Source organism: Mangifera indica, chromosome 7, assembly GCF_011075055.1.
Source record: "Mangifera indica cultivar Alphonso chromosome 7, CATAS_Mindica_2.1, whole genome shotgun sequence".
Taxonomy (NCBI): domain Eukaryota; kingdom Viridiplantae; phylum Streptophyta; class Magnoliopsida; order Sapindales; family Anacardiaceae; genus Mangifera; species Mangifera indica.
This window is the reverse complement of record NC_058143.1, coordinates 10,050,645-10,065,962: the sequence shown is the minus strand read 5'-3', so window position 1 is coordinate 10,065,962 and position 15,318 is coordinate 10,050,645. Positions and strand designations below refer to the sequence as shown.

The 15,318-nt window shown below is 32.4% G+C and overlaps 1 protein-coding gene across 1 annotated transcript; it reads right to left on the bottom strand.

Moving 5' to 3' along the window:
* Positions 1-352: 352 nt before the first annotated feature.
* Positions 353-3,750, bottom strand: LOC123220572 (MDIS1-interacting receptor like kinase 2-like). The gene is made up of 2 exons (XM_044642832.1): positions 920-3,750; positions 353-834 (listed from the first exon to the last, which is right to left on the bottom strand). The coding sequence occupies exons 1-2, from the start codon at positions 3,735-3,737 to the stop codon at positions 542-544; spliced, it is 3,111 nt and encodes a 1,036-aa protein (XP_044498767.1). The 5' UTR covers positions 3,738-3,750; the 3' UTR covers positions 353-541.
* Positions 3,751-15,318: the final 11,568 nt, after the last annotated feature.

Here is a 15,318-nt window from a genome sequence, read left to right as displayed (position 1 = left end):
TGTGCTAGAAAGATTTCAGGACTTAATTCAAACTTTATACAATCTAGTGACAAGTCAAGTTTATGCGATTGGCATCAGGCGCGAATGAGTTAGTATTTTTATGATAGTAAATTATTTAATTACTTAAAAAGGTTTTTGAATAAATAATTAATTAGCCTTTGGTTCCTTGAGAACCCTCTTTCGGATTATGAATTGCTACCCCAAATTAATACAGCTTGAGTTACTGATTAGAACACAAATTTTGAATAGGAATGAGCAATTTGTAGCCAGTGCCACCTGCATTGTTTCAACAGATCATGAAAAGCTAACAAATTGATACAGCCTGAATTACTGATGATAGGAACACAAATTCAAAATAAGGATCAGCCATTTGTAGCCAGGGCCAACTGCATTGTTTCAACAGCTAATGTGAGTTTGTGTTACAAATCACTCTCAAGTCTCAATGTTGCTGAATTCTGGAAATATGATAAACTTTCTTACAAACAATTAATTCAAAAACTCACTGGCCAAAAATTATTAATCTAGTGTGATTACTGAAGGTTTAGTTGCTCAAAAGCTGAGACACAATGTGCATGGTTGGTCTAGACTGTGGATTTACATCTAAGCATAAAAAGGCCACATTCATGATGGAAATCAGTTTGTTCTGCACTTCCAGGGAGGGAAATTGAAGCCTTGGGTCCAACATATCATCAAGCTCAATGTTCATGTTGGCAGATGAACTTGAAAAAGTGGAGATAATATCCACAGGATGCTTCCCTTGGATCACTTCTAATGCCAACACTCCAAAGCTGTAAACATCACATTTCTCGGTCACCTTCATTGTGTAAGCTAGTTCTGCCAAGTGAAAGAAATACTTTATCTCAGTTTCATCAGTTATTTAATAAGGGTACTCTAAAATGAGACTATTGAAATTTTATACCTGGTGCAATGTATCCATATGTGCCTGCAAGTTGAGTCCAATTGGATGAATCCAGCTTGAGAAGCTTAGCAGTTCCAAAGTCTGAGACATGAGCTTGATATTCGAAATTGAGCAACACGTTCTTGCTTGATATGTCCCGATGAACGATCGGTGGGAAGCAATCATGATGCATGTAAGACAAAGCATGTGCCACAGCTTTTATGACATTCACTCTCTTACTCCAATCCAACACTGCTGCTTCTGCTTCATTGCTAAGAATTGTTGCCAAGCTACCCCTTTCGAGATATTCGTAGACTAAGAATGAGTGTTGCGAATGTACACAGAAACCAACAAATTTCACTATATTTCGATGTCTTATCTCTGTCAAAGCCCTTATTTCGCTCAAGAACTCCTTTTGATGGGCTATATCACTGGTATACATAGAGTGGATTTTCTTAACTGCTACAATATTTCCTGGTGACATCTCGGCTTTGTAAACACTTCCGTGACCACCTTTCCCAATAAGATGACTGGCATCAAAATTCTTTGTTGCTGCTATGATTTCTTCATACATTTTTTTTCCTTTAAAAGTTGATATTGAAAGGATCTCTTCATTCTGCATAGCATTTTCTTGATCATGAGAGTCTCTCTTCACTCTTCTGGAACTAAAAATTACACAGATCACCACAACCGAAAGAACAAGAGCTCCTAGAAGAGGGAAAAAAGCTGTAAAAAAGATTTTCAAACCGTTGTGCAGGCCATGTTTTGCTGGTAATAAAGTACTGCAAGGTCGCAGACCTCTAACATTACCACACAAATCTTTGTTCCCTTGTAATTCTTCTATGGTAGCATTTCGAAAGGCTGTGCTGTTGGGAATTGGACCGTGCAACTCATTGTAGGATATGTCGATACTCAACAGGTTCATCTTCTCAAATTCTCTAGGAATGAAACCAGAGAAGTTGTTGTGGGAGATATTAAGATTCTGCAAGTTCTCTAAATCACAGATTTCAGAGGGTATCTCTCCGCTAAGGAAATTATGACTCAAATCCAGATCTGTCAGCAGACTTAGTTTCCCCGACTGAGGTGGAATTTCTTGGGAAAACTGGTTGTTGCTCAAATTCAAGTAATGAATTTTCGACAAGTTCCCAAGAGTTGCAGGGATTGATTTGCTCAACATGTTCGAGGACAAGTCAAGACTGGTAATTTCTGTTAGTGACCCAATTTCTGGAGGTATAGCACCAGAAAGTTGATTCCCATTCAAAATCAGCTCCTCCAGCAGACTCAATTTTCCAATTTCTTTTGGAATCCCTCCAACCAGAAAATTAGAAGAAAGATTGAGTCTACCTAGGTGAGTTAAGTTTCCAAGCTCAACTGGTATGCTGCCAGTAATATGATTCTCTGCCATCTTTAGAGAATGTAATTTTGGACACATTCCCCAGATTGATGAAATCTCACCATAGAACTTGTTTTGACTGAGATCTATATATTCAAGCTTTGGATACACTCCAAAACTTTCAGATATATTTCCACTAAGTTTGTTTCCTTGAATAAGGAGCCTTGTTAGGCTTGTGCAGTTTCTCAAGCCATTGGGAATTGGACCGAAAAAATTGTTGCCATGGACACTAAACCTCTCCAGAGAACCACCAAGACATATATTATGGGGTAAGTGACCAGTGAAGTGGTTGCTGTCTAATTGTAAATGAATGAACCTCATGAATCCAATTTCTCGTGGAATGGTTCCAGAAAGATTGTTTTCCCGAAGGTATAAAAACTGTAAGTTGCTCAAATTTTTTAAGGAATCAGGAACAGGACCACTGAGTTTATTTTGGCTTAGCTCTAAATCCACGAGGTCTTTTAGATTTCCTATTTCAGTGGGAATAGAGCCTGACAGTGTATTATGGTATAAATGAAGCAATTTCAAATTTTTCAACCCACCTAGAGATGCTGGAATAGAACCTGAAAGATTGTTGCTATGAAGACTCATATGAAAGAGAGACTCCAAATTTCCTAATTCTTGAGGAATGGAACCAGAAAGTTGGTTTTTGAACATGTACAACACGGTTAGTTTTCTTAACTTGGCAAAAGCGGTAGGGATTTGACCTGTTAAGCTATTGGTATCCATGTAAAGTTCAAGTAAACCAGAGAGGTTTCCCATCTCTGGAGGAATGGAACCTGAAAGTGAATTATTATAAAGATATAACCAAGCCAAGTTGCTCAAATTTCCCAAAGAAGCAGGAATTGAACCCTCCAAACCATTACTATACAGAGCAAGATCAATGAGAGACTTTAGTTGTCCTATTTCATTAGGAATTGATGAACCATTTAATTGATTCTCAGCTAGGTGGAGGGTCTCCAGATGAGTCAGGACACCAATTTCAGTTGGTATTTTCCCAGAAAATTGATTAGTTGAAAAGTCGAGATATTTCAATTTTGAAAGATAACCAATTTGCGAAGGGATGATTCCAAAAAGTTCATTTATGCTAAGATCAAGATACACAAGATGAGGAAATGATGAGAATGATAATTCATCAAGCGTACCTTTTAAATTTGCATTAGACAGGTTCAATCTATGGATACTTCCAGCATGGTCACAAGAAATTCCAAACCAGGAACAATGGCTCATTTTGGCTGCACGTTGAGTAGAATTGTGGCCGGCATTAACAGGATAAAGTGTCCATGAAGAGAGGACAGAATGGCTCTGGGTTTGAAGGGTGGCCTTCCATTTGAGAAGAGCTTGTGCTTCTTGAGTAGAATTACATGCAGCATTAAGTTGAAAATGTAGCAGAACAAAGAAGTTGAAGAAAACAAGGGAGAGTTTATTGAGGGAGGAGAATGCCATTGCTTAAACTAGCTAAGTTTGAGCAGTGCATGCAGAGCCTAATTTGGAACTCCATATTTATAAACAGAAATGTGAACTCTCAAACGTTTGAACATGTCAATGCACCATCTTTCACTCCAGGTTTTTGTTGCTTTGTTGAGTCATCTATACATAGACAAGGTTTCATGCATCAGTCTTTGATTGGTACCTGACAAGGTTCCGATATCACAGAATCCTGATTTAATTTGTTCATCAGGATATTTATTGGGTCCACAAACTTTGACACAAAAAAGATTTAGATGGTAGAAACAAGTAGTATGGTAATTAATTTGAGTAGAAAATTTTGGTGGGTAAGTAACTTTTGGGTGGTAAGAGACTCAACAAAAAGTTTTGAAGACATTTAATGGTTGTAATTTTTATCTTCACAATGTAAATATAGTAAATTTACTATCAATTTGGCGGTCATGGTTGCCTCTAAATATCATCATGGTTCATTTCTTCAAATCCACCCCACCATCATAGCATCACAGCCTGAACACAAGCCTTTCCTTTTCTTGTGTTCTCCTAAAGCGTCTTTTCTCAGTTGTAAGAGAAAATGTCCATTGTACTATCCTAATCTTAGACAGAGATGTCATTATAATTCTTTTGTTGTTTTAATAAAATCTTTCCGGTCTTTGCGTCTGGGTAGGGCTGGATTCAAACCGAGCCAACTTGAGCTCGAGCTTGAGCTTGGCTTGATCGAGCCCGAAACGAGCTGGCCTAAACCGAGCTCGTGCTCGTGCTCGAGCTCGAACTACTCATCAGATTTTCTAATTAAAATTTTTGATACAAAACAACGTCGTTTTGATCGATATATATTAAAACAACATCGTTTTGATAACGAAAAACGAGCCGAGCTCAAGCTTGGCTCTATCGAGCCCGAAACGAGCCGGCTTTAGCCAAGCTTGGTCAAGCTTGAGCTCGACCTCAAGTCAACTGGATTCAAACTGAACCAAGTTCAAGCTCAAATTTGAGCTTGACTCGACTCTAATCCAGCCCTACCTCTGGGTGTTTCTCTCATAATCATTTGTGTTTTACCATTTAAATATTGTGTCCTGTACTCGTTATTATTGTTTCTCATTCCAAAATAATATAGATTTCGGTACCCCATTTCACAGTGATTCATCTTCATTTCACTTCTCAAGATTTGAGTCTTTATTCTTGGTGAGGACAAGTAATGTAAACTCCAATTTTGTTACTGGCCTTGCCCAATTTAAACGCCAAGTCAAGTCGTTTAAAGTCTGTAGAGTTGACTTGCTCTTCATAATTGACTACGCTTTAGGATGAGTTTCGGAGTAATATCACTCGCATGGACCACTGGATCATAGTCTCTAGACATTTCACCTTTACATTCTTGACTTCTCAGGACATGGAATCTTGGTCTTTGCGGTTGGAATTATCATTATATCGGTCCAGAGTCATTGACCTGGCTAACTTTATACAACACCGCAATTGTTGCCTTCAGAGACTTGCAAGCCTTATAATCATTATCCCCCAATTAAGGTCTTTGTCTTGTACCGAATGCATTTTCACAAATGCATGTTTGAATATTAAAGTCCTCTCCGTAAATGACAATACTTTAGTGCTATGTGATTTATTTGTTATCAACTTAGAAGTATATAATTTAGAGTCTTGTACAAGATAAGTTACAATAATATGAATGTTAGAATTAACTAATTAATTTTTTTCATAGGATGAAGAGAAAAGATTACAGTCTTAAAATTATATTTCAAATTTAAATTTAAAATTAAGGAAAATTAAATTAATTGGCCAAAACAATAGGGGCTTAAGAAAATTTCCCAGAAAATTAAAAATTAAGCAAAAATATCCTATTTAGCTACAATAACCAAAATGTCCTTATATATAAACAAAAAATTGTACATATTCCTACCCAAATTTTCCCCGAAACACTGTTGAAACTCAAAGAATTTCACGAGTCTCCTGTGACGCAGCATTCATTCATCTTCTTCTAATTTTCATCGACTTTTTCGTGTTTTTCGAAGACAAAAAATGGCAAAGAAGGTTAGTACATCATCTCTACTCTTATTTGAATCAATTTATTGTTAGAATTATTATGATTTGATGAAGATTTTAAGTGTTGAATGTTTAGGGTTTCAATTTTGAACAATAGATAAAATGTCTTGATTCTTGATTGTTTTGACTGAATTTTTTGAGGACTATTGTGTTAGAGAGTATGTAGATTTGATTTGTAATGAAATTAGAGGTTAAAATGACGATTTTTGATGCGTTAATTTCATTGAAGATCCAATCTGGAGGGCCTTAGGATTCCCCAGGGTAAATTAAATCTCCCCCAGGCTGGAACGACTCCACGTGGGAGGGGGGGAATTTAAATTTTTGAAATAGTTGTACAGTAACCTAGGGGGTGAACCATGGAACATGGAGAATACAAGGGGTGGGGGAAAATTTACTTTTTAAAAACTAAACGACCTGTGGGAGATTAGAAAATTGATAAGGAGGCAAAGGAAAACTATAGGACTATATGAGAGTAGAAAATATATAAGGGGTAAATTGATATTTTTCACTCATAGGGTTTTCTAACGTGTAGTTTTTGAATTTTATATTCGTTTTTCCTATTGTAGGGTTTTTTGATATGTAGTTTTCAAATTTGAGGTTTAATTTTTATTTTTGTGCTTTTCTAAGCCCGTTTCAAGATGAAATTATCGAATTTTAGATTGATTATTTGGTTTTTGTCATACTATGCTAATTTAATGTTTAGCTTTTGAATTTCATATATGTTTTTCCTGTTTTAGGGTTCTTGAATGTGTAATTTTCATATTTGAGGTCCCTTTTTTTATTTTTGTGCTTTCTAGGCCCGTTTCATATTGATATTTCAGTTTTTCTATTTCTAAGCTATTTTAACGTTTAGTTTTCAAAATTCAGATCTATTTTTTTATTTTTAGTCATTTTAGGATATTTCGACTTGTACTTTTTGGATTTCTAAGCAATTTTTTGATTTTTGACATTCTAGGGTATTTTAACGTATAAATTTTGAATTTTAGTTATGTTTTTTCAATATTTGTCATTTCAAGGTTTTTGAACATATAATTTTCAAATTTTAGCCCAATTTTGATATTATTGGACATATAGTTTTCAAACTTTTTGACTTTCAGATTGATTTTTCAGTTTTTGTTATTCTAAGGTATTTCAACGTTTAGTTTTCGAAATTCAAAGATATTTTTTATTTTTGTCATTCTAGGGTATTTCGACTTGTAATTTTAGAATTTTCGAGTGATTTTTTTGATTTTTGATATTCTAGGGTATTTTAACGTATAGTTTTTGAATTTCAGTTTTGTTTTTCGATATTTATCATTTAAAGGTTTTTGGACATGTAGTTTTCAAATTTTAGTTTAGTTTTTCGATTGTTGTTATTCTAGGATATTTTGACATGTATTTTCTGAATTTTAGCTCGATTTTTCAGTTTTTATCATTTTAGGGTATTTCATCGTTTAGTTTTCGAAATTTAGGACCTCTTTTTATTCTTGTTATTTTAGAACATTTTGACTCGTACTTTTCAGATTTCTGAGCGATTTTTCAGATTTTGGCATCTAGGGTATTTCAACGTATAAACTTTGAATTTTAGTTCCCTTTTTTTTATATTTGTCATTTTAAAGTTTTTGAATGTGTAGTTTTCAAATTTTAGTCTAATTTTTCAATTGTTGTTATTCTAGATATTTCCATATGTACTTTTCGAATTTCAAATCAATTTTTCAGTTTTTGTCATTTTAGGATATTTCAACATTTAGTTTTCGAAATTCAAATCGATTTTTTTATTTTTGTCATTCTGGGGTAATTCTACTTGTAATTATCAAATTTTTAAGTGATTTTTTAATTTTGGACATTCTAGAGTATTTTAACGTATAGTTTTCAAATTTTTAGTTTTGCTTTTTGATATTTGTCATTTAAAGGTTTTTAAACGTGTAGTTTTCAAATTTAAGTATAGTTTTTTGTTTGTTTCAAATCTAGGGTAATTTCACATGTAATTTTTGAACTTCTGTTTGATTTTTTAGCTTTCATCTTTCTAAGGTATTCCAACATGTATTTTTCAAATTTTAGGTTTTTTGTGTATAATTGTCATTTCTATCTCTGTTTTTATATTTTTTTAATGAAATTCTTATAAATTTTCAATTTTTTTTATAGGATATGTCTCATAAAAGAAAATGTGATGGCAAATTAAGAATCCCAGATGAGTCATGGCACTTTCGAGTAGAGGTTATATGTAGTGTCTAGCGCATCGCCATATCAAAGATTAGGTCTACACTAACACCATAGAAGTTATGGTTGTTCAAGAGGATGTGTTTTGGGCATCTCCTTTAATTACTAGATATCAAGTTTAATGGAGTGTTAGTACACTCATTTCTACTATGACAATTGTATCGAGCTTAGGCAAAGATGAGTTTTGGTTTAGGGTAAATGGGGTTGATATGAGATTTAACCCATTCGAGTTTGCACTGATGACAGGGCTATCATTTAGCCAGATTACTACACTTTCATCATATATTCCACGCAGATCTAGACGTAAAATTAGGGATACTAGAAGGTGTAATATTACGATGTAAAACATGTTTTCTTGGCTAGGCCATGGGGGATGACGATATCAATGCTGTCAAAATGGCCTTGTTGTATTATTTGCATATAGTGTTACTGGGGAATAATCAATGAAAGAAGGTATTTACAAAGTACCTTCAGTTGGTTGATCACTTATATGGGTTTAATTCCTATCCCTATGACAAATGACGTTTGAATCGATGTCATAAGTGAGTAACAGAATCTGCTCCAACCAAATGCTTGACATGCGTAAATATGATATCTATGGATTTCTCGTTGTATTCTAGGTAAGTGCATATTTACTGATTATCTATATTGATTGACAAGAATACAAATTAATTAAATTTAACCATTAATGTTTATATTGAAATATAGGATACATGAGACGATCAACACCCTGTATAATTGGGTGGATTTGGTTGATGTCTATGGGTCTTAACAAATGTTCAGGTGGCATACGCAAGATGTTCCTAATTGGAGTAATATGGGAACTATTTTTACCGGTGATAAGGTATGTAATTGTTAATGAATTAGTTAATTGATACTTTGAATATTGCAAATATGTTGAATTATTTATTTGAATAAATAAGAGTAGATCAAAGATGTATATTTGTATTTATCATTACCTATTTTACCGATTTCTGAGTTGTTATATATATATTTATTGTATATAGTTATGTATTTGATATACATTATTTATCATTATATATGGTTATATGTTTGATTTAATTTTTCTCTATTTTTTAAAATTTTTTTCCATTGTTTACTTTTTCTATTTTATCAATCAATAAATATATATGACATCTCATAATCTTCTCTTTTTAAAGGTAAAATTAATTTAAAAAGTAAATATATTTATATAATAAGAAAAAAATATTATATATATAATGCAAAAAAAAAAATAATTATTATTTTAATTAATGTCCCCATTTATTCGCTTGGCCTTTTTTCCCTAATTTAACAGATGCAAGAATGGACCATTTATTCTTGAAGCAACATAACCATATAAATTTAATTTGTTAGAAATATATAAAATAAATTTAGAAAGTAAGAAAAGACAAATTCAAGCATTAAAAACAAAAGAAAAAATTATGAGTTTAGATGGACGAAAGAAAGCACATAAACAAATAAATAAATAACTATCATCCTCACATCAAAGGATCCAATCACATGATTAATAAACCAAACTCAGACAAATTACTTTGTTGAAAGGCCAAATGACTATTTCCCACCTAAGTTTAAGTGTTATTGCAAAGATACACTAAAGGGGTTTGAAAAACCTAAAATTTCATCCATCCATTAAAAATCTCAGTTAGGATTAAGGGTAAAACTGTCTTTTAATAAAAAAACTAAAGTTTTATTACTTTGACCCCCTCAGCTTGACAACTCACAATTCCTCCCACCTAAAGTTTGAAAAATCAAAATTTCCCCCCTAGGGTTTGCAAATCAAGTCAAAGTCATCGAAATGGCTGTCTCCGATGGCATTGACTCTCTCTCTTGGCTTAACTCTCCTTGTTGATTATCTTCATTGGACGAAGACGGCTACAAAGGTCTCAGATAGAGACGACGTGGCCGTCTAAGACCACTGACAATCGTCTTCATCAAAGACGAAGCCACTCTAACAAAGATGATTTCATCTTCGTCGAAGGAAATAGCCCACATCGGTGGTTGAAAAGTGATCAGTAAGGAGAGTTGAGCCCAAATGGAGAGCCAATGCCACCGGAGATGACCATCTTCGGTGACTCCAACCATGATTTGCAAATCTTAGGAGGAAAGTTTTGACTTTTCAAACTTTAAGTGGGGGTTGATTGTGAGTTTTCAAGTTGAGGAGGGGAAATGTAGTAAAACTTTAGATTTTTAAAATTTTTTATTAAATAACTATTTGCCCCTAATCATAACTATGATTTTTAATGGATGGGTGAAATTTTGAGTTTTTCAAGCCTTATTGGTGTGACTTTGGGATAACATTTAAACTTAGGGTGAAATAGTCCTTTGGCCTTGCAAAAAATGACCAAAAAGAAACATTATAGATAGAATATTATGTGTTCCATTAATAATTTTTAGGATTTTCCATACTTGAAGTCAACTTAAAATTTCTTATACAAAGTGTCACTTCTTCATTATCTAATCTTTTATAAAAAAAAGGGTGAGCTAGAAATTACTATAAACACCAAATTGCACTACTTTATAATTTCTACAAATTAGTCCCCAAATGCAATTCCAATACATCCAAGCTTTATACACAAGTATTTATAATACTTTAAACTATCATATCATTGAGTGTTGTACAAATATTAGTTAAGGCAAGACAATCAAAAATGGAAGAAAACGAAAGTGGCAATTCTATAATTTCTCTACAACTCTTTGCTAAAAGACACTAAACAATACACACACAAACTAATGTGGTGCCAAATTGGAACCTAAGCATAACCAAGGCATAAGGGATAAATCTACCAACTTTGGAACTCCACCAACACTCCCTAAACACTAAGTATAACCATTGGCATTTTTCATCATAACACTTAATCTTTCATCACCCCGTGTATGACTTAGACACTCTATATTGAAATCCTTTCTCTAAAGGAAATTGGTCTACAACATCTTTCAAGTGTTTTTTGTCATGAAAAATGTCACCAAGTTTACAACAATCTCCTCTTGGATCGATCCTGCACCACTTAATAATGTTAAAGGCTATTGAAGAAAATTAGGAAGCCACTTAAACGAATTAGTGGGAACATCATCAAAAAATGGTCTTGAATAATTTTCACCACCCATAATAGGATCTTCAAGCTACAAACTAGTTATATCACAAGTAACAGGTGATATATTCTTGGACTCTGCCTTATCAAGAGGAATATTAGTCATCTCGTTCCTATCAAAGTCACTGCAGTCGGGAACCCTCTCTTTGTCTTCACAAGCCCATTCATCAACAATATAAAATGCATCATTATTGAAATCAATCAAGTCTTCCTAATCAGATTCTTTCACCAATTTCTTCTTCTTCTTCTTTTTCTTATCTTTGATTGGGGTACATATAACAAAAACAAGAATACATTCCCTGAAGTATTGAGACATGTCAATAAAACCTTGGACATTTTCATCATTTTCAATCTTTGTAGGGTAGTCGAGCTTAATTCTTTTTGGTTTCATACATAGTTGAATATAGTTTCTGATTAGATCAATATTGCAATGTTCACTAAAAAGTTAGATAAATCTTTCAAATGTTCTTCCAAAGGGAATTTTAACTAATTATTTACAACCTCCAACATACCTTTTTTGTGTTCTCATCATGTTGGATTAATTCTCTTTGGAAACGAACAAAAACATAACCAACCACTATAATTATCAATCCTATAATGAAAAATTTTGAGGAAAAATTAAACATTTATAAGGAAAAAACCCACAATAATCATTTATTAATATATATGTCATCTCTAATTTCCCAAAATGTCTTTATCTATTCCTAACATTTCATTTAAAACCATCATACAATGTTTAATATCAAAATATCCCTTATATTTTTCAAATAGTTCATTTAACTCCTATAATTATCTAACATTTCATTTAACACTCTCTTATGTTTTCTTGTATCGAAATGCATCTATCTACTACTAACATTTCATTTAAAATAGTTTTATAATGTTAAATATCAAAATGCCCCATATTTTTTAATATTTTATTTAACCCTATAATTATCTAACATTTTATTTAACACCTTATATATTGTCTTGTATTAAAATTCATCTATCTATTTCTAATATTTCATTTAAAACTTGTTTACAATATTTAATATCAAAATACCCCTATATTTATCTGACATTTCATTTAACTCTCTGTAATTATCTGACATTTTATTTAACACCCTCATATGTTGTCTTGTATTGAAATGCATCTATCTATTCTTAACATTTCATTTAAACTGTCTTACAATGTTTAATATCAAAATGCCCCCATATTTTTCTAACATTTTATTTAACCTTCTATAATTATCTAATATTTCATATAACATCCTCAGATATTGTCTTGTATCAAAATGCATCTATTTACTCTTAACATTTCATTTAAACTGTTTTACAATGTTTAATATCAAAATGCCCCTTATATTTTTTGAACAATTCATTTAACCTCTTATAATTATCTAACATTTCATTTAACATCCTTATATATTGTCTTGTAGCAAAATGTATCTATCTATTCCTAACATTTCATTTAAAACCTTCATACTTTGTTTAATATCAAAATAACCCATATTTTTTCTAATATTTTTTAGCTCCTAAATTATTATCAAATATCCAATGCCTCATTTACATAAAATACAAACTATTAATAAATTTCAAGGGTAAAATTATCATTTTATCTATAATATTAAAAATAAACTTAAATTTGATTTTATTTCCCCCCTAAACCCTAAAAACTAACAATTTTCCCCAACCTAAGTTTTTTAAAAAAAAAATTTTGCCTTTTAGGGTTTTCAAACTTTCATATTGAAATTTTCGATAACAGCCGATGATCTCCAAGCAGTGTCTTTTTCCTCTTTAGCGTCTCTTTCTTCTGATTATGCTCTTTCCAATCTTCTTCGACATTGTCGTCAATGAAGATTACTCATCTTCGTCAAGACGAAGATGTCTTCGTCTTTGGACAAAAAGCCAAAGATGAGTCATCTTCGTCAAGGATGACACTAAGGAGGATAGGAAAGAGCACAACTAAAAGAAGAAGACGCCACTTGGAGATTGTCGATCATCACTGAAAAATTTATCTAAAAGTTTGGAAAACTTTGGAGGGAAATGTTGTTTTTGAAAACTTGGGTTGAAGGAAAATTGTTAGTTTTTAGGGTTTAAGAGAGGAAAATAATTTAACCAACGGACTCAGTTAATTGTAGCCGCCCATGGGTAAATATGATTTTCAAATTTAACGGAGGAAAACTTGAAAAATTAGCATTCTTTGGGGGGGGGGGGAATATGTCCTTTGGCCTTTTAAGAAATATTTAGGGCATTTTTGCTTCGGAATAGGAATACTGGGCACTTTTGCTTAGGAATAGAAAAAGTAGACATTTTTGCTTAAAAAGGGGTAAAATGGCCATTTACTCTAATTTCCCTAAAATTAACCTTTCATTTCTATTACATCAAATTTAGGATAATGATCGAATCCCAATTTGCTAAGAAGTTATTGACTTTTTACATAGATATTGAAGAGGGATAAAATGTGAACTAGCAAGTCTCTTACTCTAGATGAGAGTTGTCTACCTATATGTTAAGTTATTGGTTAATATTCTTGTAGTTATTGCTCTTCTACGTAAACATGGGATAATGATGGAGTATAAATTTACAAGTAGCTTCCTTTAGACACAAGACGTCTACCTATATGTCAAGGTATTAGTTGCTATTCTTCTAGTTTTTCATCTTATTGAGTTTCATTCTATTAGTTCGGTCAATGATGAGTTTTGCAATATAAGATTTTTGATGATGTTTATCTACGGGAAAATACTAGTGTATTGCACCTTTAGATAGTTATAATATGTTGGTCCAATAACCTGATCCACTGTTAATATATTGTATAAAAGAATTATTACAAAAACACATATTAATAATTCATAATGTGTAAAAGAATAAGTAGATGAAGTTTAGAAATCCTAGTAGAATACTTGAGTTTGATCTTCTTGATTCTTGGTAAAAAATCCGCAAGTCATTGCCTTAATCTTGAGCTTTTGTGCTGAATCTTTTATCTCTTATAAGTTTCGGGTTACTAGAAGGTTAAAAAAGAGGAAAGGAATTAATATTTTGCTTGAAACTCTTCTTTAAATAACCCAGGGTTGACAATTGGATATTATCAGATAAAAGATTATGAGTTTAGATGCACGGAAGAAAGTACATAAACAAATAAATAAATAACTATCATCCCTATGTCAAAGGATCCAATCCATGACTAATAAACCAAACTCGAACAAATTACTTTTTAGAAAGGCCAAATGACTATTTCCTACCCAAGTTTAAGTATTATCGTAAAGACACACCTATGGGGTTTGAAAAACCTAAAATTTCATCCATCCATTAAAAATCTCAATTAGGGTTAAGGGTAAAACCATCTTTTAACAAAAAAAAAACAAAAGTTTTATTACTTTGGCCCTCTTTAGCTTGAAAATCTCACAATTCCCCCTCTCCACTTGAAGTTTGCTTGAAACTTCAAGCAAAATATTAATAAATTTTGGGCTACTGGAAGGTTAAAAATGAGGAAAGGAATTAATGTTTTGCTTGAAACTCGTCTTTAAATAACCTAGGGTTGACAATCTTTTATCTGATAATATCCAATTGTCAACCTTGGGTTATTTAACAAAATTTAGTTTAAATGCCTTACTTACATTCATGGTTGGGTAAGGATTTCTAGTTGAAGGCTTGGGTTTATAATATGGTTTTAGCTGAAAGAATCAAGGGTTTTGTAAGGCTTAAGGGGCTAACTAGGGAAGTTGAGCTAAATGGTTTAAACAAGAATGCCTTTATCATTTTCATACATGTATATATCAATGCGGTCTCGAAACGATTCAAAACAAGTTCTAAAGATATATTCACATAGGAGAATACCACTTATCAAAGAAAACATAGATTGATATGTATGCTTTAACTTTTTTTTTAGCTCAAAACTCACTGGTTAAATCAATTTACCTCAACTTCAAACAAAACTCTAGCACTCAATTATCAAAATTTGTTTAAATGCATACCCTTAGTTAATCTAACAAATCAGTGTGCATTGCTCTCATACTTAATTAGCTAAATCCCATGGCATGCATACAATTTAATTCATTTAAAATGAAATTAATGGAACTATTTGGCTAACTAAACCAAGGAGAGTACACCAGTTACTATATCAATGAAAAACCAAACTTTAACTAGCAAAGAACAACAAAAAAAAAAAAGAACGAGATAAAGGATAAGGAATAACCAGAATAAGCAAAACACAGAGAAGAACAAAAATTGAACAAAGAAGAACAGAATAGAGAAAAATA

Coding starts and splice junctions, on each gene's coding strand:
- LOC123220572 (XM_044642832.1), bottom strand. CDS start 3,737: ATGGCATTCTCCTCCCTCAATAAACTCTCCCTTGTTTTCTTCAACTTC. Junction 835..919: donor ATATGGATACATTGCACCAG/GTATAAAATTTC, acceptor TTCACTTGGCAG/AACTAGCTTACACAATGAAG.